Genomic DNA, 26,985 nt, shown 5'->3' on the forward strand with positions numbered 1-26,985 from the left:
GTTTGAGAACATTTCAGTCCTCCAAAAAGATTAAAACGAAGCCACTAGGGAAATAGAGACGGGTTGAAGAGACAGTGGAAACCCCTTCTCTTGTTCTCCAGTGCTGCTCCTTAGCCTCCCCCGCCTGTCACTCCACTCCAGAAGGATCTGGATTCCGAGCAGTGCCCCTGCAACCCAAACTACTAACCGTGCTGGGGAGCCTAACAGGCTCCCGTCGGGGGGGAGGGGGGGAGCGGCAGAAGTGGCGCCCTGGGCGCTGCCGGGCTTTCTGCTCTGTGTGCTGAGATCACTTTCGGTTTTTGTTTTCTGGAAACCTGACGCGGCGCGGCCAGGGACTTCCCAACTGGACCCGGAAGGCATCTCCCCGCAGGGTCCAGCATCTCCTTCAGTGATTCCTGGCCGCCTTAGGGAACCGGGAGACTAGTGACAGCCCGGCATCCAGGTGCGTGGTGCTCTTGGTCTCTGCAGCGCTGGACTCTTTATTCTTGGGGAACAGCTTTTCTCTGCTGGACCTTAGGGTCCCCAGGCTCTCTCTTTGCAAAGTATTGTTTTCTAGAGACTCGGAGAGGTTGCCAAGGACCTACTAGGAGGTGGATAAGAGGGGGAGGGAGGACGTGCGGGAGAAGCTAAAACAGGGTTTCTTTTCTGAAAGTTAAAGGCTGTTGGGGATCGTGTCCTGTGCTTGCCCAGAGGTTAGGCCCTGCGTGTGCCCAGGTGGGCAGCGCCTTCAGCATCTACCAGGGACTGCCTAATTTTGAAGCTAATGGGAAAGAAAAAGTAAGGAGCCGCCTTACTTCTCTGCAGCATGTCATGAACTTTTCCTTTCTCTCTTTCTCTCTTTCTTTCTTCTCTCTCTCTCTCTCTCTCTCTCTCTCTCTCTCTCTCTCTCTCTCTCCCTTCCTTCCTTCCTTCCTTTCTTTTCTTTTCTTTTTTTGTAAATTCTTTGTCATTTCCTTGAAATACATTGCTGTGCATGAAAATTCAAAGAGATTCATATTTTAGAGCTCATGACACTGATTTCCAAGTGAGGCAGGGAACACTTGAGCTGGTTTACATTTCTACCATTATTAGGGATTGTGCCTACTGTTTTCTCTCTAGGTCACTTTGATATGTCAAGTTGTTCCCACTTTTCTGGCTACTCCCACTTAACACATTTTAATGCACTTATTATACATGTGACTTATTTTATTGATTGCTCATGTTTGAGCTTTGTCTTTCCTACTAGGTGTTTCCCTTTTCCTAATTTATTTGTAAGACCCCTTAACATAATAAAAACCCAAATGCAGGTATCTGTGAGATAGAGTTTATTTTTTTTCTCCCTGTTTTTATTTCAAGACAGTTTCACTATGTAGCTCTGGTTGGCCTGAAACTTACTATGTAGACCAGGCTGGCCTCAAACTCAGAGATTATGAGCCATTTTGTCAGGCCATTCTGGTCTCCCCCTCCCTCCCCACCATGAGTTTAGTCAACAACTTTCCCTACCACCTGTCCTCAACTGCCAGGAAGGCTATGGATGGCACTTCATTCTGCTCTACGGTACTGCTGTGGCAGCTGCTGCTGCTGCTGCTGCTGCTGCTGCTTCTCCTTCTTCTTCTCCTTCTTCCTTCTCGTCCTCCTCCCCTTCCTCCTCCCCTTCCTCTTCCTCCTCCCCTTCCTCTTCCTCCTCCCCTTCCTCTTCCTCCTCCCCTTCCTCTTCCTCCTCCCCTTCCTCTTCCTCCTCCCCTTCCTCTTCCTCCTCCCCTTCCTCTTCCTCCTCCTTCTTCCTCTTCCTCCTCCTCTTCCTCTTCTTCCTCTTCCTCCTCCCCTTCCTCTTCCTCCTCCCCTTCCTCTTCCTCCTCCTCCCCTTCCTCTTCCTCCTCCTCCCCTTCCTCTTCCTCCTCCCCTTCCTCTTCCTCCTCCTTCTTCCTCTTCCTCCTCCTCTTCCTCTTCTTCCTCTTCTTCTCCTTCTCCTCCTCCTTTTCCTTCTCCTTCTTCTTTCCTCAAAAATTTTTCCTACCAAGTTTAAGGAATTTGGAAATTAGTAGAAAGGAACAGGACTGCTTAATTTGCTGCTGGGATTAGATTCCTGGAAGTAACACTAATTACAGTTTAATATTCTATTTAACAAAAGATGAAAGGGGCATCTTTGTTTGCTTTGTATTTAAAAAAAACTTTAGTGTCAGCAGGGGATGTAGCTCAGTGACGGGGCACTTACCAAAGACACACAGGGGCTCAATCCCCAGTACTGCCAAACAACAAGGACACCCCCTAGGTGACTGCACCATTTACCAGGGCTTCCATTTTTACAACACTTTGCCAAGACTGTCACCTGGAAGTTTCCGTCCTGTTATAACCGACTGGTTATTTTCTCATGGTCTTGAAGTGATCGATTTTTATCCTATAGGAATGGAAGAAGGCACAGGTCTGTCCTGAGGAATGAAATGGTTCACAAATCCAAACACATTGACCAATCCTATTTTCCACATCCTTCCTGACTTTATTTTTTGTTGCCTGTTTGTGTAAAAATGTGTGATTTTTGTGTCTAAATATGACCAGGTTTCCAGCTCCCTGAACTGGGTGGTCCCTTTTCCTGTGAGCATTGGCACTAGCTGGGCTTGGCTGCAGTGCAGGTGGTCTGTTCTAACCCTGCTCAGTGACACACACTTATTCCACTGTAAACCACCAACCAGAAAGTCAGGATTCGATTCCCACTCTGCCCCTTCCACACTCTCTAATCTAGCCCAAGGCTACCCTGCCTCTGCCTGCACTGGACTTCTCCACCATTGTGCAGTTGCAGTGACAGTGACCATCTTGCAATACTTTGTGAACTCAGTATGTTACTCCCCGTGAAACCCTCAGAACAAAGACTGGACATAGGAACCACTCAGCGAATAACGGATGTTTTCAAAATCTACTTTCTGTTTTAAAATCCCTTTCAGGATGGTGGTGTGCTATTGTCTGTCCATCCCTCTCGGTCTCTGTGGTTGCTGGGCACTGCCTTTGTTTCCACGGATCTTTAAGGCAGACTTTGCTCTTTAGACTGCTAAGGGGTGCTTGAGGACTAGGATGTCTACCTTCAAGTACACATATCAGCAAGAGCAACTCCCCATGCTCCTGATAGCCTTTGCCTGTCTCCTCAGCCTGCCTCTTTCCCTAGGATGTTCACTGTGACCAAGGCTTTGGAAAGGGCTCTTCTCCAGCACTTCGTATGCAAGAAGCTGGACATCGCCTATGCCATCAACAAGCCGTTCCCCTTCTTCGAAGCCCTCCGAGACAACTCCTTCATCACTGACAGAGTATACAAGGTGAGGCCTGGGGAGCCTCCACAAGGCAGTCCAGACCCCACTAAGCATGCTCCACTAGTGAAATCTAAGACCACAACCCACCAATGCTTCTAGAACATGGAAGGCCCCACTTGATCATTATTGCAGGAGGGGATGGTTGGGAGAAAGGGTGTCGTGGGACTGTATTAATGACAAGTATGTTGTCAATGCTACCATAGCAAAGGACCACAAACCAGAAATCAGAAGTTTAGTCTCTTGCGGTTCTGGAGGCCAGAAGGCCCCACTCGAGCTGTTGACAGGTTGACTTGTTCTAGAAGCTCAGAGACGGACCCCTCTCTTGCCTCTGTTTAGCTTCTGTGGCAGCTCTGGCGTTCTTAGACTCGCGCTTTACTGCAGTCTCTTTCCATCTCTGCTTCGTCTTCTCTCTTGTGTCTTTCCCTCTTCCTTCCTCTGATGAGGACTCCTGTGTTTAGGGACTACTCTAATCCAGGGGAGGCTTAGCATCCTCAGTTAGAGCTGCAAAGACCTTTTTCCAAATAAGTTCACACTCACAAACTCCAAATGATGTATCTTGTTAGGCATGAAGATGCTGCTCAACCCACCACATCCTGATGTATTTGAACATGTGGCTCCCAGGTCATTCTTTAAAAAAAAAAAAAAAAAAAAAAAAAAAAAAAAAAAAAAATCACATGTTTTTGTGGTGTGTATATGTGAATATGAGTGTGTGTTGTGCATATGTGCCGTGGCATGTGTGTGGAGGCCTGAGGATAACTTGTGGGAGCTGGTTCTTTCTGCCATGTGGGTCTCAGGGATTGAACTCAGGTCATCAGGCTTGGCAGCAAGCACCCTTACCTGATGCCTCATCTTGCAGGCTCCCCAATTCACTCTGACGTAAGGCAGGCACTGGAGGGCATGGCTATGTGTACAAGCTTAGTGGGGTTTGTTTGTTTGTTTGTTTATAATTTTGGTGTTTTTAAGTAGTTTTGAATTCCAGGTTCAGGAAAGTTACAGCAGTCTTTCCCAAGTCTTGGCACAGCTCCAGCTCCCTCATCAGATCACAGCCCACACTGTGTTGCTCAGGAGGGCACCCACTCAGGAAGATGTAGTACCCTCCTTATGGCAAGCTGTGCTCTCCTTGATGACACTGTTCTCAGTTGCAATGGGCTGTTTACTGACTTTCTTTTCGGGGCTGGATGCCCTTCTCCATCTGGGCAGCACCCCCACTGGGCAGCACCCCCACTGGGCAGCACCCCCACTGGGCAGCACCCCCACATGTCCCATCACCATGTCCATCTGGTGGTGAGCACCCAGGGACTAACTCCCTAAGCCTAGCAGACACTCACTGGAAGAATTTTGCAATCAATCTTCTCCTCTATGTCTTCCATTTTGAGAATTTAACTCTACATTTTATATTAAATTTCCTCTTGAATTAAAAAAGATTTCTTAAATTTTGTTGTCTTGTTTTGAGATAGGGTTTCTCTGTGTAGCCCTGGCTGTCCTGGACCTCACTTTGTAGGCCAGGCTGGCCTCAAATAGAAAACATTAGAGATCTGACTGCCTGTCTCCTGGATTAAAGGCATGTGTCACCAAGCCTGGCTTCTTTTTTTTTTTTAAATTACACTAATGTGTCTGTTTGGGGGTCGAGGCGGACACGTGCATGGTGTGCAGGTGGAGGTCAAAGGGCAGCTCGTAGATTCTGCTCTCTCCTTCCACCCTTTGGATCCTGGGGATCGAACTTGTGTCATCAGGCTTGATGATCAACACCTTCACCCGTCTAGCCATCCTCAGCAGCCCAAAAGTAGCTTTCTTACAGTATAGAAAACCACAAATATAGAGCTGTGAGCTCAATGAAGAATCATTCAAACTAACCCTTGCTCCACCCTTTGAAGGAATCTCTGGAGGCCTGTCAAAATCTGGTCCCTCTATCCAAAGTGGTGCACAATGTCCTCACCAGTCTGGAACGGACTTTCTGCCTATCGATGCTGGTGACGCTGTTCAGCCCAGTCAACCTACATGAATACCCCAGCCTGTCAGCAATTTCCAGAAGTTTCAAAAACGGTAATGTGGTTTCTCCAATACTTTTTACATGTGCAGTGTTACTACACTAAGAGCCTGGGTTTGTTTCCAGTGTGGAATTATGTATTCCAATGCCTGCTTTCCCTATGTAAAGGTAAACCACACTCAATCACAGAAGCAGTTGGAGGGGTAGCCCTTGCTGACCTTGACCTCAGTTTCCCCAAGGTGAATTTCAATAGGACACAGATGTTTTTGTTGTAGCTATTCAATGAATTTTAGTTCAGGTATAACTTTGTTTGTTTGTTTGTTTGTGACAGGGTCTCATGATGTAGCCCAGGCTGGCCTGAAATATAATCCTTCTGCCTCAGCCTTTCCAAGTACTGGTATTACAGATGTGAACTGCCACACCAATCTTGAAAATATAGGGCACTGGACCATCTCCAGGGAACAGCTAAGGTAATAGGAATGTCAGGGACCAGATGTGGAAGACAGACAGGGAGCTCTACAGAGGGAAAGAGATGAAATGGATTCAATGTACAGCTCTTTGCAACAGTGTGGTTGTTCCACACGACTAGTATGATCATTGCATGTGTCCTTAAAACAACCTGTGGCCTCATTGTTAGACAAAGAAAGGAAAGTATGGAGGTAACTCCCACAGTCTTCTGTTTTAGAAGTAGGACTAGGAACTCCTATGTGGATTTCCCAATACAGAGCCCAAGAGGGTAACCACTGTCTCAATAAAGCCAGCAGGAAAATGGCTGGTAAGGCTGGAGGAGAGAAGACAGGGAGCTCACGGAGATGGGGGAGACAGAGACCGACAGGCAAAGAGAGGGTAGGAGAAAGAACGGAGTAGGAGGTTCAATGGAACAGGAAGAGTCGTTTGTTAGTCAGATCCTCTCTCTGCCGCACAATGTCCGAGGTAATTAACTTATACCGAGAAAAAGGTTTTAGAGGTTCTAGCCTGTCTACAGTTTAAGCCTGTAGCAAGGCAGTGCATCACAGCAGGAATGTGTGACAAAGTAAAACTGCTCACTGGGTGTTCTGAAAATGAAACAAGCCTTGGACTCCATGATCCCCTTCAAGGGATGCCCCCAATGACCTACAGCTCCTCTTAGCCCCATCTCTTCAAGTGATCACCATTTCCAACCTTACTAATGCTGAGACCCTTTAATACAGTTCCTCACTTGTGGTGACACTCAACCATAAAATTATTTTCGTTCCTACTTCATAACCGTAATTTTGCTTCTGTTATGAACTGTAACATAAATATCTGATACGCAGGATATCTGATATGGAATCCCTGTGAAAGGGTCGTTTGACCCCCAAAGGGGTTGAGAATCACTTCTGTGGTGGCACCCCGCGATCCAGGCCCCTAACACCTAAGTTTTGAGGGGACATTTGACATCAAAACTTTAGCAACTAGATAATAAAGGAACAGAAAGAGGGGCAGTAACAGGTCTGGCGAGTGGAAAGGAGAGTAAGAGGATCATCAGGCAATCTCCTGAGACTGGGGAAGACATCCCAGCAGATAGGCCATTATCTGAGAATAGGACAGAAGAAACACAGTCACTCTGCACTGTAACGTTGTCATCAGTGGGGTCACTGTTGATGACACTTCACCATGAAAGGCTCCTCCCCAGGGGAGAGATGATTCTTAAGCTAAGAGAGCAGCGGCGGGAAGCCTTCACTTTGAGCTAGAGCAGCTGCCCAGGCATCTGTCCCTGGCCAGACCAGGAGAACACAGACTTCCAGTACATGCTGAGCTCATCTAAGACCTGGCTGGGCTCAAGGATCTCCCGGCCTGTGCAGCTCTGTGGTTTCTTTGGTATCTATGACTTTTTCTGTTCGTGGATCGAGGCATCTTTACTTCTGAAATAATTGATGAAGAACAGTCTTAACAGCAACCAACCCCAATATATTAAAGAGAACGATACGTGCAAAGCCAGCGGCCTGGTGTTGGGATTCGGAGGAAGATCACAGGGCGGTCACGCTGATCTGGCCAGATCGTAGGGTGCACTAGAACCCACAGGAGTGAGCAGAAACCAGATATCAAGGTCTCAATACACTCTGCTAAGGAAACTTGGTTTCATTTGCTCCACGGAGATATGATTATTTATTAAAATAGGGACCTTTGTTAAAATTACACACAATTGACTAAGTTCTATAAAACCAAAATTATAGGAAATTAAATGCCTGGTTACAAAATATCCAATTTTATGTGTCAAAACCCACTTTTGCTTAACTTTTTTCTATTTATTTATTTATTTTTGCTGTCATTTTTCAAAAGATTTTCCATGCATTTGATCATATTCTCTCCTATCCCTCAACTCTTCTCGATCCTCTCTCATTGCCCCCCACCATTTTGTAGTCTTTCTCTTAAAAAACTCCAACCCAGCTGGGCAGTGGTGGCACACGCCTTTAATCCCAGCACTTGGGAGGCAGAGGCAGGCAGATCTCTGAGTTTAAGGCCAGCCTGGGCTACAGAGGGAGTTCCAGGACAGCCAGAGCTGTTACACAGAGGAAACCCTGTCTTGGGCGGGGGGAGAAAAACCTCAAATCCAAACCCAAATCAAAATAAACAAACAGACAAAAAGCACATGTAGACACAAATACAACTGAAAAGAAGAAAAGAAAAAGAAAAAAAACTGGAATACATTTTGTGTTGGCCAACTCTCCCTGAGCATGGGGCCTGCCCTTGAGTGTGATTATATACCTAGTGCCATTCCACTGAAGAAAACTGATTTCCCCTTTTCCTTCAAGTACTAATTGCAGATACCTTCTTGGTTAGGAGTGGAACTTTGTGCCCACTGGGCCTTCTCAGCGCCCGGGTTTCTGTCGGGTGGAACTTGGTCTCAGGCACGCTGACACAGTCTCTGAAAGTTGTTATGCACCAGTCCTTCTGTGTGTTGAAAATGCTCTTTCCACCACCTCTGGGTCTTACAGTCTTCCACCTCCTCTTTAGCATAGATCCCTGAGCCTTGAGGGGAGGATGTTACAGACATCCCATTTAGGGCTGAGTACTCCAAAGTCTCCTGTACTGGCTGGTTTGGTGTGTCAACTTGATAAAAGCTAGAGTTATCAGAGGAAGGAGCTTCAGTTAAGGAAATGCCTCCATGAGATCCAGGTGTAAGGCATTTTCTCATTTAGTGATCAATAGGGGAGGGCCCAGCCTATGGTGAGTGGTGCTATCTCTGGGCTATCAGTGCTGGGTTCTATAAGAAAGCAGGCTGAGCAAGCCAGGGGAAAGCAAGCCAGTAAGCAGCTCCCCATCCACGGTGTCTGCATCAGCTCCTGCCTCCAGGTTCCTGCCCCGTTTGAGTTCCTGTCCTGACTTCCTTCAGTGATGAACAGCAATGCTGAAGTGTAAGCCAAATAAACGCTTTCATCCCCAACTTTCTTTTGGGTCATGGTATTTTGTTGCAGCAATAGAAATCCTAAGACATCTCCCACTATCTGAATGCTGTCCAGTCGTGGATCTCTGTGTTAATTACCATCTACTGCAAGAAGAAGCTTCTCTGCTGAGGGTTCAGATCTATGAGTGTATTGGGGTTCTCTAGAGGAACAGAAATGATAGAATAAATCTATGTATAGAAAGAGGGTTTATTAGTATGGCTTACAGACTATGGTCCAGCTAGTCCAACAATGGCTGTCTACCAATGGAATGTCCAAGAATTAGTAGTTGTTCAGTCCAGGAGGCTGGATATCTCAGCTGGCCTTCAGTATACACTGGAATCCCATGGAAGTAGTCTCCTGTGCCAGTGAAGGAATGGACTTGCCAGCAAGAGCAAGCAGGCAAAGAGATCAAGTGTCCTTCTGCCATGTTCTTTCCATAGGCTGTCAACAGAAGGTGTGGCCCAGATTGAAGGTGGATCTTCCCACCTCAAAAGATCTAGATTTAAGGTGGGGCTTCCCACTTCAAACGATTTAATTAAGAAATATCACTCACAGGTGTACCCAGCCACTGGGTTTTAGTTAATTCCAGACATAGTCAAGTTAGCTACCAAGAATGGGCATCACAATGAGTATAGCAAAACATTATTAGTGGTCATTCTGTTGCTATGTTCATTTAGAAGATTGGTTGCAGTAGGTTTTACCTGAGGGCCCATGACCCATCTAGTCTTGGATTTTGAACATGTGTTGAGTGCAGGTTCCATCTTGTAAAACCGTCCTTACAGCCAATCCAAAGATGGTTGGCCACTCCCATAACACTTGTGCCACCATTGTACCAGTGAGTATATCAAATAAGCAGGTCACTGTTGTAGCTCACAGCATGGGTGAGAGTGATGATAATTTTTCACCTCTGGTAGTGTGCATAGAACCTTCTCCAGCACTATGAATGCTAATCAGTAGGGGTGAAGCTTCTAGTTGAGCACTAGCTTGACTTCTCCATGTTAGATGACATAAGTGTATGGTGCATTCAACAGTAGAGTCTTACCAGCAGGTTATGGAGAGTGACCAATAGCATTAGCATTAGCATTAGCCTGTACTGTTTGGGGACAGGGGAACCTCTGGTATTCCTTTGGCCAATGACTCAAAAAGATGTAACACACTCCTGGTATTTGGTGTTTTTGTAAATGGAGGTTTCTCTTCCACCCACCAGTTTCCAAATAACCACTCAGAGGCTCAATATTACTTATAAATGTTTGGTTGATATCTCAGGCTTGTTACTAGCTAACTCTTACACTTAAATTAACCCATATTTCTATTTATGCTTTACCACGTGACTCATGACTTGTTACCTCATTTTTACATGTCCTGCTTGCTCAGTGGCTTGCTGGTGTCTCTCTTAACTTCACCCTCCTTCTTCCCATCAATCTCTCTGTGTCAGGCTGTCTCATCTGATCTCTTCTTGCCTTGCTTTAAGCCAATCAGTTTTTTATTAGTCAACAAGAGTAATATATATTCATAGTATGCAAAAAGATTGTTCCACAGTAGTTTTATTTGGTAGCATATGGTATCTTATCAGGGCATTGTCTCCCCCATTATATGATAACTCCATTTAAATTCCACTTATATATGTGTATATTTTAGGGAGCTTCTACAGTAGACAGTTTCTATATGGTCAACCAATTTTTTGGTGATATATTGGGAACTAAATAGCACTGAGTGTCCAAATGAAATAAAAGTCAAAAGCGGCCACAAATGGACACTTATGATGATGAACTTGTTCTGTGCACCTGGGGAAAATCAGTAACTCTGCCTCCTGTACTGTGGGAAAAGATGCACTAGGCAATTCTATTTTCCAGATAATTCAGAATCTCTAGGGTCATGATGTGTGCTCCTTTGCTAATTCCAGTTGTTACTGCCTATGGAGGGAATAAGAGACCTGCACAGACTGTACTCAAAGCCTCAACTAACCCAGCAGAAGGGTGCTCCTTCCAGACTCTGCAACCACTGCCCCCACCCCAACTATCTTCACCAAGTCATCTATCCTCGGCACCAAGATTCTGTGAGCCCCGAGCATCCTCACAGCAAATCATTGAGATCCTAGATGAGCAGTCCAGCCCTTCTCACCCAGCTGTGCCTCCGCCTGGCTTCATTCAGAAAGGAAAGACCACTCCAGGCAAGAAACAGATCCCCTCCTACAACTTGTAACCTTACCTAGGATGCTTGTTCCCTGTCACTTAGGACCCCAAATTGCTGCCTTTTGGTCATCTGTTCATTTCTATGCACTCACCTACCTACATATAACCCTTTCTAAGTAAATCACAAGCATTACCAGTGACCAGGGAGACTCAGGTCCCAGAACACCTTCTTCCCTTCTTCCTACACCTGGACATCTCACCCTCCACCCTTGGCCTTGGTACTTCACCTCCCTGAGCCTTCAGTTCTCAATCTTCCTAATGCTGTGACCCTTTAAAACAGTTCCTCATGTTGTGGTGATGCCCAACTGTAAAATTATTTTCATTGCTACTTCATATCAGTAATTTTGCTACTGTAGTGAATTGTAATTTTTTTTGGAGATGGAGGTTTGTCAAAGGGATCGCAATCCACAGGTTGAGAACTGCTCCTTTAGGCCGTTCACTGTCCTCCCTTATAGCCAGTCCTGTAATCCATGGTTTTCCTTCCTCCTTCAGCTGCCAGTAACAACGTAGCAGCTACAACTGATAAGGAAGAAGACTTGGAAAGGATGCCCAGCATTTCCCCTGACACTGTGCAGAGTAACACTGACTGGGCTGTGGAGGGAGACTATGTGCATGCCAAGTGGGAGGCTATGGTTGGAACCTCAGGAGAAAGAGATGGGCATGAGAATAAATGGGGAGAGAAGCAGAGAGGGCTTCTCACAAACTCACACTGCAAAGGAAACCTTCAAAAATGCTGTTATGCATCTGGGTGTTTAGCTTAGTGGAGGATCACTCCCCTGGTCAATGCAAGACTCCTGGGTTCAATCCATAGTATATAGAACCCCACTTCCTGTCCATATAGCTTGTTATACACTTGTAGTGATAATTCTTCACTGACTACAGAAACCTTTGAGTGTCAGCCCTATTCATTTTTTTTCATAGTGTGTTAAGAGTAGAACCCATCGCTTCTCGGCCTTTTGGCTAAGATCAAGTGAAGAGTAGAACCCAGGGCTTCTTGCATGCTGGAAAAACACTGACCTATGCCCCCAACCCTCCTTATTTTTTCCTAGACTGATTAGATTCCAAGACATATGTATGTTATTAAAATTATTAGAAAATATTATAAAACATTAAAGGTCTGCTGGACCTAATTTAGCTTCCAGACTTAATGCTGCTTGCCTTCCCCAAACCATCATATAATAATGTTTAGTTACATTAACTCTAGCAGGATGTATTACTGACACTACCCAAGATACGTTGTTATGGACTCCCTGCTCTCAGGACTGAGAAGAAAGGAGTCCTGTTTGAACTCAGTGGCATTTCCTCCACTCCTCTGATACATGCCACTCAAGTTGTTTAACATAATCAGAAAGCTAGAGACAATAGAAACTTCCATCTTTCACTTTTTCAGAAAAAAAAAGAATACTGTTATTAATGAGTTGCTAATTAAGAGTGAGCAACTGTTTGCTGTTCCTTCTCTAGCCTACTTTACCCAGGTCACTTGCGCCCCTTACTGGTTAGTTAGAATCACGTTTGTTCTCTTTACCACTCTGGTCCCTACTTGGTCATCCTGAAAGCCTCAATTCTTTTTCTTGCCTCTGCTCAGCATCCTCCAGGGATCCTCAGAGAAATGATGAAGACGACTCCCCAGAAATGCCGCACAGTCCCTCAGGCCCCATGCCAGGTAACCCGCCTCCGGCCTTAGTGTTCATCCTTTTCTGGACATTTACACCACCCACTCTCCTCCCTGACAGCAAGGCCTGGTAACCCAAGAGCTTCCTTCCTCCTCCAGTGATCAAAGACAGCTTAACCCCCGAGACTGAGGGAGACGACGACTCAGGAGGGCAGCCTCCGGGTTCCCCTGGCACTGTGCAAGGTAACACTGGTAAAGGATGACTTAACCCTTAGGAGTCTTAACTGGGATAGTTAAAAATTACACTGCTTGGGTGCTTAGGGAATCAGGAGACCTGGGCTCCTGAAGGGAGGGAGAGTTGTGGGGTGGGCAAGGAGGCAAGACTGGAAAGGTAGACTTGTAGGAACCAATCACCGAGGTCAGAAAGTCCCCTCGGACCTGCTAGACTCTAAAATGCATAAGGTATTGGCAAACAGAGAAGATTCCTCAGCCACAAGCGACTGTGGTGGACTCCAGGAGAGAAGAGGACATGGCAGGGCTGGACTGTGTGACCTTGCCACTGTGATGAAGTCACTGCAATAAGTAAGGCTCAAAATGGTCCCAACAAAGTGCAAGACAGACAAACAGAAACCCTGTGTGTCCCCCATCGGTGGGTGATACAATTGGTGTGGCTAGCCTTGATGTCACCCTGACTGTGGGAACAGTCCCTCAGGGCTAGTCAATTCTACATCACATGGGGGTACTAAGAATGTGTGTTATTAAAATGATATGAAAGAAAGAAATTACTTCAAAAGTCTGTAGACAGTTTGTGACATGCCTCAGTTACCTGACCCTAAAGAAGCCAGAATTGAATACAAAATTCATAGTGCTGTGTAAATGACAGACAGCCTTAAGGAGGTGGACCTTTATCTGTTATAATTTCAAGTCCCTTTTTTTCCTATTCCATCAAAGTTAGCAGAATTTCAAAATATATTTGCTGTTAGCAGATGCATAGGTAACAACAGCAAAGTGGTCAGGGCTGGAGAGGTGGCTCAATGGCTAAGATCATGGGCTGCTCTTCCAGAGGACCTGAGCTTCATTCCCAGCACCTACATAGTAGCTCATTACCATCTGTAACTCCAGGCCCAAGAGATCCGATGCCTTTTTCTGGCCTTTGCTGGCACCAGGCATGTGTACACAGACACACATGCAAGCAAAGCACCCATACTCAAAGAATTTTTAAAATAATAATAAGGTCAGATGAAGGCAGAACCCTGTGGGCTGGCAGATCCCTTCCTTCACTCCCTGCCGTTTAAGTTCTAATGGCTGCCCTTAGCATTTTCTCGTCAGTCCATTCTGAGCTCTGAGATGGGTTCTGTTTCTTTTGCTAGTGGTAAAAGACGATTCTCCAGCACCAAATGACCAGGAAATGCCCCAGAAAGCACCCAGCACACCTGCAAACAAGAAAGGTATGGACATCTTTTCCCTCAAGATGCTTTCTGTTCTTCCAGCTGCTGCATCCTAGCACCCACAATGCACCCAGTCTCTGCAACTGCAGTGTTTCTACAACCTCTTCTCATTCCACCTCTCTCAAAGGCCTTGTGAAAATTACAGGTAGCAAGCAGGCACTTAGACATGCTGAACCAAGCATCCCTCAGAATCACCAGACTCCTATCCCACAACTATGTAGCATGTCTGTTCCACTGACCTCTTTAACTACAATTAGTGTCCCAAGAGGACACTCTTCCTGGTAAGCCATGTTCAGGCAACTCCTGTCATCCTTCACTTACACCTCATGGTGGCAAGCAGGTTGGATGTCCATCTGATACCTACTTCCTAGCTTGCTCTTTGCTCTCCCAGCTCCTTTTTTGAGGTGTCACCATTCAGTTAAAACATGTGTTGTTATTGGCCCAGCAAGATGGGTCATTGCCTAGAGGTGCCTGCCCCCAAGCCTAATGATCTGAATTCGATCCATGAAACCCATAAGGTGGAAGGACAGAACCAACTCATTCAAGTTGTCTCCTGACCTCCACATGTGTACCATGGCACATGTGCACAGCCCCCGCAGTAAATGTCATCATCATCATCATCATCATCATCATCATCACTGTGCCCTCTCTGATGCTGTCATCATTGGCTTCCCCATTGCTTCCTAGAAGCCTCCTAAGCCTAATTTTCTCCCATCTTAGATCCTGCCATGGTGTTGAATGCCTTCAAGGCATCATGGGTAGCAGGCAACCTACCCAGTACTCCAGCTGCTCAAGTCTTTATCTCCTCACATCTGTTTTTTTTTCCTTCACAAATTCTTGGTTTCTCATGCCCAAAAGCCATCCATAGGCCCTACCATTATTCAAGCCTAGCTTAATTTCCCAATAGCTAATGTAAGAATTCTCATTTTAACACTTGTCCTTGAAGTTTGCTGCTTCTAGTTCAACTTCTGATCTCTCCTTCCCAGCTGATCCTTTAAAAAGTTAGGGGTGAGCTTGGATAGGTGTCTCAGGGTTAAGACACAAACACACCCACACATATACACATATACACACACACATGCACACGCACATATACACACATACACATGCACACACATACACACATACACATAAATACACATACACATGCACACGCATGCACACACAATCAACAAAAAATATAATTTAATTTTTTTAAATAAAAAAGATTGACAGATCATGTTTATGTCTATAAAAGACTTTATATTCTTTCTTCTTAGCAAAGAAAAGGAAAGGATGCATCTGGTCAGCTCCCAAAAGAAGATGTCCAAAAAAAAGACTCCCACAAGGTAAGATGAGGAGGCAAGGGGAGGCTGGAGGAGGCTCCTGAAGGGCTGTAGATCTGGTGGAGATTTGCTCTGAACTTCAAGAGAAGGCATGCAGGCACTCTGCCCGTGCAGTGATCTGGTTTTAAATTTCACCAGACCAGTTTTGCCACTGAGTAACTGGTGAACTGGACATGCTGGAATCCTTCTGTGTGAGGGCAGGTTACAATCCAAGGTGAAGGATGGAGAGTTACAGCTTTCCTCTTTGTATTCATGAAGACAACAACCATCCTTCCAAACTAAAGTGAGAGTAAACAACTTGGTCCTATCCATGAGGGGCAGTGTCTTAGGGTTTCTATTGCTATGAAGAGACACCATGACCATAGTGACTCTTATAAAGGAAACGTTTAATTGGGTGGCTTTCAGAGGTTTAGTCCATTATCATCGTGGCATGACATGGTGGTGTGCAGGCAGACGTGATGCTGGAGAAGGAGCTGAGAGTCCTACATCTTGATTTGTAGGCAACGGGAAGTGAACTGAGACACTAGGCATGGCTTGAGCATGTTTGAGACCTCAAAGCCCATCCCCACAGTGACACGCCTCCTCCAACAGGTCCACACCTCCTAATGGTGCCACTCCCTTTGGGAGCCATTTTCTTTCAAACCACCACAGGCAGTTAGTTCATGGGACGAGCCTCAGAAGAGCTCTGGAAAGGTGTCCTGTGCCAGTGGGCTGTGGCTTCCAAAGTTGTAGCAATGTAAAGTACTGTGTCCTCCCTCTCCTCAGTGAAACCCACTATCCACCAGCCCTGACATGGCAGAGTCTCTGGGCCTCAGCCACACCCTCCAGGGACACTCCTGGGAGCTGCCTTCATGGCAGGCACTATGACTGTCTCTTCTGTGCTTCTGTACACTTTATCCACAAGAGGTGCCTGGAGGCCTTTGGATGTTGTCTGTTCTGCACATGGAAGGCCCTCCCTCCCCAACTGAACAATTCCAGGGCTTTGTCATTTGGCTCTGATGGGACCATCTCGTGGTTCAGTAGTCTTAGAAACAGGAACCAGAAAGCCACCTCCCCCCTCAATCCTCCCAAATTTGTCTGATTAATTCTTATAAGAGCTCCCTGGAGTGAGAATATATGGTGATTTGGGGAGAAAAAGCTTGGTGCACACAAAAAAATCAATAAAAGAAATTTGAGGTGTGGTAACCTACAAAAGCTTCCTAGTGAGATCTGAGCTTGCTTTACACAGCACAGCTGAATTAGGAGATGGCATGGTCACCAGGTGTCTGGGATGGTCTGTACTTGGTTGTGCTGGGGGGAGGTCTTTTGCTCCACCCCTTGGCATTCCTTTAAAAGCCCTTTAGTAGGGACAGAAGGGTATGGTGGGTTTTGACCCAGGCCCTCCTGAGGCTATCCTGTGTTTCTAAGAGTCTCTCTCCTCTATATGTCTATCTACATATTTCTTACTTCTCCCTCCTCAAGAGTACTCTGGGGGGAAAGAGGGAGTAGGTCTCCCTCAAATGGCACTGGAAACAGGGACCAGGGACCTGGCAAAAGGAGCGTTTGAGGGCCCCATGGGAAGTTTTTTCGGGAGTGAAGGGGGCTAAAAGATGCCCTAAGTGAGGCTGCACCATAGATTTCTGTCTATCTAGGTTTCTTTCTTTCTCTTTCTATTAAAATTTTATCTATGAAAAATAATGAAAGTAGAGTGTAGTAATATAGTGTAGGAAAAAACTTAGAAAAGTAGAATGTAACTTAAAGTAAAACTTAGAATAAGATAAGCAACAAGATGGAGGAACTATGTCCTTAATTTTCTAACTATGGGGCTATGAACACAAACTAGGAAAAATCACAGAAGAAATGGGGAGAAAAAGATTCCTGTGGGAAGTTTTTGGTCCCAAGCAGCAGGGAAAGAATTCTCCGTGGGGCGAATGCGGGTGAAGTAAAACTTTTCACTCTGCTGGCACTGCCACTGTATGGAAACACTGTACCATCAGAATTGGTTTCTGTTTGGCCATGAAGCCAAAGTATAGAGAACAGAAGTTTTGGGGAAATTTTGATGGTCTTTCTCAAAAACTGAAAGCTTTCTTGGGAAAAACTTAATCTCTCTCTACAAAACTAAAAGCCTTTCAGAACTTTCTTTCTCAGATTTTTTTTTTTTCTCTTTCTGTAAGGGCAAAAGTTTAACTCACCTGGCAGTAACATCTATCAGTATGGGAGACTCACCTGTAATGACTCTAGATAAAACAAACAAACAAACAAACAAACAAACAAACAAACAAACTCTTGGAATATGGCAAATCCTCTCTGCTAGCCAGTAAAAACAGCAGCCAGAAGTTCCCTGTAGTTAGAGCCTAGTGAGATAGTGCAGGCCGAAAGCTGAAGCAGGGACAGCATCCCTGAAAGGTGGAGCTATGGGGGAGGGGCTACTGGCAAGGAGAAAGCAGGGGAGGCTTTAAAAATGCTCCCTGAAGCCAGGCGGTGGTGGCACACGCCTTTAATCCCAGCACTCGGGAGGCAGAGGCAGGAGGATCTCTGTGAGTTCGAGGCCAGCCTGGTCTACAAAGTGAGTTCCAGGAAAGGCGCAAAACTACAGAGAAACCCTGTCTCGAAAAACCAAAAAAAAAAAAAAAAAATGCTCCCTGAAATGAGGGAGGCAGGGCTTGAGTTCCCAAAAATCTCTCTGAAAAAAACCTCTCTTCAATCGGTGAAAAAGTCTTTCTGAAAAAGCTTTGTTTCAAGTGCTTTTGTTTTCTTTCACTGACCCAGTGAGGAGAGGGAGTGAAGCCCTGAAGGGTTTTTGCTTCTGGCAATAAGCGCTGTCTTAATGCAGACAGACACAACCCACTCAAGGACAGGGTCAGGTGAAAGGCCTGATTAGGGAAGTACACCTGTCCTAATGCAGCTTAGAGAAGACAAAAACCTCCCTTGATTAAAAAAGCAGAAGCTTGATTTCAGTATGAACACAAACCATAGAAGTCATGTAACCAGAAATGGAAGTAGCATATTCAAAAGGCAGTCTGGGAAACATAGTCCATAATGTCATTTGTAACAGCAGGATGATATAGAGAAACGTAGCTTTTTAGATAAAAGTGGTGGTACTGCCTGGGAAAACTTTTTTTTTTCAGCTGAAAGTGAAGTTTCTTTTCAAAGCAATGTTAGAGAGCTTAATATTACCTCCTGAGAACTAAGAACAGGTGAACAACTTGCCTCTAAGGAGATTATTAAAGTGCTAATACTCTTTATCAGCAAGTCATTTTGAAACCCTTTAGAAAACAAGGGGAAACAGCCCTTACACTGGGAGGTTGCTGTGGGGCTTAAGATTCGAGAAAAACATTGATATCATTTTAAAAATGCTCATGGTAGCCGGGCGGTGGTGGCGCACGCCTTTAATCCCAGCACTCGGGAGGCAGAGCCAGGTGGATCTCTGTGAGTTCGAGGCCAGCCTGGTCTCCAAAGCGAGTACCAGGAAAGGCGCAAAGCTACACAGAGAAACCCTGTCTCGAAAAACCAAAAAAAAAAAAAAAAAATGCTCATGGTAAACTTAAAAAGCAGCTTTAAAAAATTAAGAAGGGGGAAATTGTCTGAGAGTTTGTTGAATGTCAGCTCCAGTGAAAAGCTGAAAAGAAATGAAGCCTGGAGTCACACTGCTTTTGACTAGCAGCAAATCAATGTAAGCTTCTTTAAGATAATGCCTAATAGCTGCACAAGGAGTTTTTGCTAGGAGCTTTATGGCAGCTCAATACAGTAATTTCACCATCATCCTGAGGCAAGGCTTTTCGGTAGAGCAAACCGAAAGTTCTGCTGTAACAGAAATGTTTGTCTGAATTGTGGCACTCAGGGGAGCTGCGATGAGTTGGGTAAAGGGACAACCCCTAGTTAGAAACCGTCTGTCACTAGGTGCATCTCTGCCGGTTCCAGAACAGCAGAGAGAGCTCGGTGAGAAAGGTGACTTTGGGAGAGGAGCCTTGTCCTGAGAGTTACAACGGTACAGGTGTTACAGCTCCATAGCAACAGAGCTCACTAAATCCCAGCATTGAGTCATTGATGAATTAGGCTCTTATTAACAACTGTCAGGAGAACTTTCAGAATGATAACAAAGTTGACTATAAACTCTGAACTTTAGAAATGATTTGCGTACTTCTTGTCTTGTTAATAGTTTAGCTAAGAAATCTCTTCTCGGTGTTAAGAAATCTCTTCTAAATGTTAAGAAATCTCTTTTAGATGCTTGCTAGTGTAAGTTAGTTCTAGATTTCTTTAGAGTTTCACAGAGTTTCTTCTTAAATATAATCTTGGTAAATAGTTCTTCTAAGAGATATGTGTTAATAGTTTCCTTATGAATATAAGTTTATAAGATGGTTATATAGTTTACTCTTGAATATAAGAAGTATAAATAAGTAAACTTGTAAAGAGTTGTAAATATGTATAGTGATGTAGGTTTGTAAGAAGTGTAAATACATATAGTAACTAGTCATGATAGTTGTAAGTATGTAACATTTATACTAAAATTATGTTGATGTTAATGAACCAGAGTTTGGTAAAAGCTAAGGGAATCTTTAAGATTGATGTAATTTATCTGATGTGGTTTGCATCAAGAGTTTATTGATTTAAAAAGGGCTTGGCACAGATAAGGCTGATATAGACATCTTAAGACCCATTCCAAGAAAGATATGCCATCTCTATCATCCTCTACTCCTGTACTGGGAGGTGTGGCAGCCATGGAGATCATTGTGGAGGTTGTAAGCTCAATAGCAAATGGGCCAGAGCTGAGTTAATGAGCTCAGTACACCCTCATACCAGAGAATGAGAGTCAAGGATGGTCAACTTTCTCTTGCCAGCTTCCCAAACTAAGCCAGAGGGCACTTGATGGAAGTGTACCTCCAAGATGGGTAAGGGTTGTCTGGCTGACGGGGATGACCTAAGACAGTCCTCAGGCTATCTGATGGGGCCTGAGGGGTTATTTTAAAAAATTAAGATGAGGGACCTGTAGTAGGCCGCAAAAGCTTCCTAGTGAGATCTGAGCTCGCTTTACACAACACAGCTGAATTAGGGGATTGCTTGACCATGTGCATGGTTACCAGGTATCTTGGATGGTCTGCACTTGGCTGTGCTGGGGGAAGGTCTTTGTTCCACCCCTTGGCATTTCTTTAAAAGCCCTTTAGTAGAGACAGAAGGCGATAGTAGGTTTTGACCCAGGCCCTCCTGAGGCTATCCTGTGTTTCTGTCTCTCTCCTCTATACTTCTATCTACATATTTCTCACTTCTCCCTCCTCAAGAGTACCCTGGGGGAAAAAGAGGGAGCTGGTCTCCCTCAGTGAGGCACAGGGGTACAGAGATCTGGAAAGGAGGGTGGGATGGGCAGGGAAATCTGTGAAAGAAGTTAAAAGTCCACTGGGGACCTTCATTCATGAGTCTCTCTTGGCCTAGGGGTGGCCTCACCTGGACATGGAGTCCAAAAGAAGCCCAAAGTGGTGGGTCAGAGGATTCAGAGGAAGGATGACTCAACCAGGAACTTGGAGATGGTGACCAGGGCTCAGAAGGCGAGGACTAAACGTGCTCAGACATCTAGATCACAGGGTAAGGCTGAGGGTGGGGACCTGTCATTGGAAGGGCTCAGTATGGCAGGGTCTCTTAGAGCTGCCACAGGGGTGAGGAGATACAGGAACTCAGTATTAGAAGAGAGTTCAGAGAATGAGGATGGGGTGTGAGAGGGGCAAAGAAAGGCAATGATCTACTCCTTTGAGGCGGGGGGTGGTATGAAGACAAGGGTTTTGGTTTTTATGTAGCCCTGGCTAGCCTAGAACTCACTATGTAGACCAGCCTGGCTTCAAACTCAGAGAGATACACCTGCCTCTGCCTACCAAGTACAGGGATTAAAGGTGTGTGCTACCATATCTCCCATCTTCCATCTCCAATGAATGTCCTACTCATGTAAGACTTCATAATGTCACAGACATTTGGAAAGTGTTTAACTATATAGCGAGCCAGCAACATGAACACATACATATTCTTCTTGGGACAACTGTGGCATTTTGAGATGTGAAAAGAATATTTTATATTTGCTTCCCACTTTCCCACTCATGGAGGAGGAGGTGACCTATTGGCTGTTGTTCTCAGTTCTAAAGGCCCTTCCAGGGTCAGGAGACTTCCTTGTGGAGTTCCCACATGCAAGGAAGGCTTGCTCTCTTTCTCTCTTCCTCTTTTTCTAGAGATCAGCAATGGGGCTTCAAAAACAAATGGAAGAAAGAGGCCTCAGAAGATGCCCAGCAAACCACCAAGAACCACACAAGGTAAAGATCGGGCACTGTGGGTCTCAGAATGCAGCTAGCAGGAGCCCACAGTCAGAGCCTCTTCTGGCCTCCAGGAGCACCAGGCATGATCATGGTATACAGCTCTACATCTGCATGTAGATGCAAAACACTATACACAGGGAACAAGAAATACTTTAAAAACACTGTGCATGGACAACCTGCACCGTTGTGGAAGGACTCGTGTGCCAAAGTGTGCGTGTGGAGGTTGGAGAATGACTTTTGTGGAGTCGGTTCTCTTCTTGTACCTTTATTTGGCCTCCTAGATCAAACTCAGATTGCCAGCCCCCAGCACACATCTCCGGTGCACAAAAAAACTACTGCTTGCCATCTATCTCAAAAATGATCACCTACAGACCCTCCTCCACACTTCACATTCTCTTTCCTCCCTTTCCCCACCCTCTGCTTTATTTTTATTTATTTTTTTAATTCTTTTACTCAGAACCCTGGTGGTTCGGGGCATGGGTACTCTCCCAGCTCCCAGTAGCAGCCTGCACCTCACTGCTTTGTAAATTCCAGTTCTTTGGGTTAGTTTTCCTTAGTCAGCACTATAATCGTCCTTTCCTAAAATAGGGCTGTGGATTAACCACTGAGGAGAGGGCGGGGGCCGCGGCGGACAGACGGACGGACTATATGAGTCCCCTCCCCCTTTCTCTCTACTTCCTCCCTCGTTCCCCAGAGCCTCCTCTCTACCTTCTCCCAAAACAAATCCAGGCTTCCTGCCTCCTCTCTGCTCCACACTCACAGAAATTACCTTAAATAAATATTGCCTCCTTATCTGTCCCTTGGCAGGGTCATAGGTCTCTCGGATGACCTGCCCTCAAGAAACCCTGTAGCTTTCCCTCATGGCTCTTCCGAACTTGTGGCTGGTTGTCTGCGTACCTCCTGTTTACTGCGAGTGGCACGTGGGGTCAGAGTGGATCGGCCTGCTTTCTGCTCCTCTGTGCCTGTTTATACTTAACAAATCAGAACACAAAGGCGGCTACGACATTAGGAATGTCCATTTCTGGGTCTATGCTGCCCTCTGCTGGAATTTACTTGTACTGAGCATACAGTAGATTATTTCTCCGGGCCCTTATGCAGAAGCCTGGACCAAGTAAGTACGTGCACGGACAAAGTACTTGCCCTTCATGTTGTCATTTGATCGTCACGATTGGACTCAGTTAAAAGTTAAAAGGTCCAAAGGAGCTAAAATCCACCTAGATGCTTCTGAATGCTTTGTTCTTTACAATCAAGTCAACAACCCCCAATGCCTCTTCATCTTTCTTATGAAACACTTGAGGAAGCAGGAACCCAGAGCCATGCTGACCATTGTCCCTCAGCTTAGCTTCCACCCTGGGCCGCAACTTCTGAGTTGGCCTGGATGCTTGTGCTGTTAGGAGTACTACTGAGCCATTTGGGCTTTTTAAAAATAATACTTTCATTTATTCTTTTAAATGTCATACATGTATAAATGTGCTTTGATCATGCCCACCTCCTATCACTTCCTATCGCTTCCTCCGGCTTTCCCCACTTCCAGCCCCAGCACATCCCCCTCCCATCTTCATATCGCACTGAGTCCAGTTAGCAGGGGGCCATCCACTGGAACATGGGCAACCTAAGTAGCCACAAGCACCCCATCAACTGCCAGCTGCTCCTGCGGAGGCATGCTGCATGACACAGAGAGAACTCTGGCACATCTGCATCCCAGGGCCACTCCTCACACACTGTCATCACTACACAGTCTTCTTACCTCTGAGCCCCAGCCCCGTCTATTAAGTGGACTATCCTTGCCTTCACCTGCTGAGGATGAAGGATGCAACTCTTGTAGTTCTTGATCTGCCTGTGACTTCTGCGACCACCCCACCCCCCACCCCTCGCCCTCAGCCAGGCCCTTGGTCCACAGGTCACAAAGTGTGCAAATCTTCCCTGGGCATTTCATCTTCTCGGGTGTAGCCATTACCTTGTGTTTCTCCCTGAGTTCTGGGAGTGTCCTGGAGCTGGTCTTGGGGTCGCTAATTAGATTTTTTTTTTCCCATTCCACTGCTCCCTTCCCTATCAGGCTCCCTCCATAGATGCTCTTTACTTCAGGAAATTGGTTTTATCTTTAATTGCTTACTTGCAGACTCCTGGTTGCTTGATCACACTAATGAGGGTCTAAACCAGCTGCTGCAGCTCCCTCAGAATGGGGCTGGCTGATGCTGAGGAGACCCACACAGCTTCCGTCATTAAAGGCCTTTTGCTGAAATGGGCAATCGAGGCTAAGCCAAACTCAGCACCACTGAGAATTCACCAGAAAACTGCCCTTAGCGGGAGGGTACATGGCTTTAGAAGTCCGCAGAACTAAGGCGCATTACGTTGGAGGTACAAGGGGTACCTGTGACAGGTGAAAGAGAGTGATGCTTGTGGCCTGTGACCTGCATGTTAGCTTGCTGCTCACAGCACCTCCACACCCCCACTGCCCCTGCATCTGTCGCAAGCATATTCAGGACATCTGTCTCCTTTAGAGCTATACTTACCACAGGAAATTAGCAAAGATGTTTCCATGGAGATCCATGGAAGATCCCCACACTGTGCTAATCTGCCCACCCCCCAGGGTTTATAATAGCAATTCAGGGTTATCTGTAACTCTGCTTCTCACTCAAGTTAGGACCTGACACCTGCAAATCTCCCACTCAAACACCATGGCAACTTTAGTGGTCCTTCTAGGAAACTGCAGAGCCAAGATTCTGCCTCTGACCAGGTCTGCCTCTGGCTCCAGATTCTCATCTACTGTACTATATACGAGAGAAGCCTGGAGACAGGTGGTGGGGCAGGTTACTCCACACCCTTATCAACGTGTTAGCCTGGATGCCAGCCTGGCTTCTCCTAAGCTGAACATCCGTTGGGGCTCTTTGGGATAATCCATGCCCTCAGTTCCCAGAAACCCCTCCTCCCACAGTGTGACTCTCCAGGTTCCATCTTTCCAAAGCAGTTAATGGTAATTAGCATCTTCACATCAACTCTATTCTTTCCTTTTCCCAGTACTGGGAAAGGGAAATATACATTTTTCTTTTACTCTTTTAGTACCGGTTAGAGGAGAGAGAGAGAGAGAGAGAGAGAGAGAGAGAGAGAGAGAGAGAGAGAGAGAGAGAGAGAGAGCAGAGAAAGAGAGTTGGGCCCAGTGTTGCTATCTTACTGTTAGCCTCTAACTCAACACAGATGTTCACAGCACTTTCCTCTGTCCCCAAGAGACAGCCCTGCATGAACTCTCCTCCAGGGAGGATGGCTGGGGAAGGACGCAGGAGCTATCAACAGCTATTTTAAACTCTTTCACACTTGGTTCTCTTGAGTCTAAACCTGAGAGCTCTGTTCTGAAGTTCTGAGCTGCCAGATCTCTCCAGGTGCAATTTGCAAATTCATCCAGAATCATCCAGAGGTTTTTTCATAGGTTTTTTTTTTTTCAGTTTGCAAAGGAAGAAGCAGGGACCCTATGAAGTGTAAAGTGATAGCAGGTGGTGACGATGGACATTATCTCTCAGTGCTGACTTCTTCACTTACCCAAGTCTGTTCGTTTTCACACTTGCAGGAAAGCCCAAGGATGACACTGAAGATTTTCTCTCTCCTACACTTCCCGTGACCTGTGGTAAGGCCAAAGGGATTTTGTTCAAGGAGAAAATGAAACAAGGTGAGTGCCTGCTCTTCTGATGCTCTGGTCCCTGGAGGATGGTGGACTGGATGGGAAGAGAGTGCCCTGTGTGCAACTCATCAGGAAACAGACCCTGCTGGCCAGGCTGCAGGTGAAAAACAAAACCAAAAAGGCTTCCCAGGAAGGAGTTTCCAGACTTTTCCATAGGTGTATCTGGAAACCACCTGAGTCATCTCTGGGCCCAGTGATGTGGACATCTGTGTCCTTGCTACAGACCCCCTCAATGTCCTATAGGATTTGTGGTTCCCTGAATCTGAGAGAGGAACCCAGATCTCCTTACCTCTGCTCCCACCCCTAAGAAATCCCCCTGACCTGGGAAGGTGGAGAGTCATAATGGGGAGGCCCAAAGGTTTATGGTAGATTCACAGAGGATCCAGGTGGGTCCTGTAATGGCTTGTCTTTTTCTTACAGGAACCTCAGAAAAATGCATTCAAAATGAGGCAGGGGATTGGTTCACTCCAAAGGAATTTTTAATTGAAGGAGAGAGGGCCAAGTCAAAAGACTGGAAGAAGACTATATGGTGCAAGGCAAAGACATTAAGATTCCTGGAGAAGGTATTATAATGACCAAGGGTGGTGGATTCAACTCCTGGAAGAATGAGTGGAATTTCAGTAGCAAAAATGTGGACAGATTCCCATTGTGACTCAACAGCATGACTTACAAAGAGCTCAGGGTTAGGGTTAGGACGTTCAACAGAAAAAGTTGTTAAGTAATAAAGTTACAAACTCAGATGCACATGGTGAAGGCCTTAAGCACAAGCAAAATGGGCTGAGGATTTTAATGCAGGCCAACGTTTTTGTGATTTAAGAACTTTGGCCTAGTGGGTTTTGGGTAGGTAGTTAGGTTGGAAGGAAATTAGCTGCAGGCAAAGAATTCCCTGTGTCCGCAGTCTGCTAAGCCCTTACAGAAGGCCCAGTTCATGTGGACCCTGTGAGGCATTTTCAGCCACCTCAGCTGTGGCAGTCTCCCCCATCACCTTTATGGCACTCTCTTTCTAACCTGTAACAATTGCAGAAGGCATGTTGTCGAGATTCCTGGACAGAGCCTCCCAACAGCACTCAAACCATTATCACAGGGGGGCCAGAGAACAGTGGGTAAAGGTGCGTTTTGTTCAAGCCGTAAAACCTGAGTTCGATCCCCAGAACCCAAGTAAATGTGGAAGGAGAGAAATGAATGCACAAAGTTGTCCTCTGACCTTCACGTGAGCACTGTGGCACATGTCCACCCCTATAATAATAAGTAAAGCTTTTTCTTTCTAAATAAACTTTAAACATCGACAGGGATGAATGTGTAAGGATTTTACCTGGAGGGGAAGAATGGAAAGTAAAGGGGAAAATTATTTTATCACTAAAGGAATTTAAGAGAGGAAGCAGCTAGGCCCCAACCCTTAGGGGAAGAAGTTCATTTCTGTCCCCACACGGTGGGTTTCATACCTAGTCTGATGTCTAGATACAGGTATTTCCAAAAAAGGGGGAACATCGATACCCACAAAAGAGCAGCTTTCATAATAGACTCACCTGTCAACCTCTTCTCTTTCAGAAAGGACTTTTGCTCTGCACCTCCAACAGTAACTTCAAGAAAAGGGTGACTAGCAGATAAACTCCTGATACATGCTCAGCTTCTGTGTCACGTCCCAGCTCTAAAACCCTTTCTGTTTGGGCAAAGCAACTCATCACTGCTGGTCCAGCACTAGGGTACAGGCTCACAATGCCTTTGTTCACAGCTGATTTGCAATGGAAAAGTACATGAATCTTGGAAATTAAAGACAAAGCTGTTGGTGTC

General features: G+C 45.8%; 1 protein-coding gene across 2 annotated transcripts; it reads left to right on the plus strand.

The window, feature by feature from the left end:
- Positions 1-237: 237 nt before the first annotated feature.
- LOC128117975 (sp110 nuclear body protein-like) lies at positions 238-26,985 on the plus strand. 2 transcript variants are annotated; one of them, XM_052750561.1, is made up of 14 exons: positions 238-442; positions 3,120-3,284; positions 5,153-5,321; positions 10,576-10,842; positions 11,357-11,440; positions 12,450-12,527; positions 12,636-12,719; positions 13,847-13,924; positions 15,184-15,252; positions 20,656-20,805; positions 21,438-21,518; positions 25,084-25,182; positions 25,615-25,757; positions 26,743-26,985. In XM_052750561.1, exons 2-14 carry the CDS (start codon positions 3,138-3,140, stop codon positions 26,800-26,802), a joined length of 1,509 nt encoding a protein of 502 aa, XP_052606521.1. In that variant the 5' UTR covers positions 238-442; positions 3,120-3,137; the 3' UTR covers positions 26,803-26,985. The 2 variants fall into 2 exon arrangements, with proteins under 2 accessions (XP_052606521.1, XP_052606520.1); XM_052750560.1 differs by having other exon boundaries at positions 239-442; positions 3,137-3,284.

The sequence above is a fragment of the Peromyscus californicus genome, unplaced genomic scaffold, assembly GCF_007827085.1.
Source record: "Peromyscus californicus insignis strain IS unplaced genomic scaffold, ASM782708v3 Scaffold_21__1_contigs__length_65335640, whole genome shotgun sequence".
NCBI classification, from domain to species: domain Eukaryota; kingdom Metazoa; phylum Chordata; class Mammalia; order Rodentia; family Cricetidae; genus Peromyscus; species Peromyscus californicus.

Bases quoted from the DNA above. Each gene is read 5' to 3' on its own strand.
- LOC128117975 (XM_052750561.1), top strand. From the start codon at position 3,138: ATGTTCACTGTGACCAAGGCTTTGGAAAGGGCTCTTCTCCAGCACTTC. The intron at 3,285-5,152 runs GTGAGGCCTGGG...CACCCTTTGAAG, and splicing joins TCACTGACAGAGTATACAAG to GAATCTCTGGAGGCCTGTCA. The intron at 25,183-25,614 runs GTGAGTGCCTGC...TTTTTCTTACAG, and splicing joins CAAGGAGAAAATGAAACAAG to GAACCTCAGAAAAATGCATT.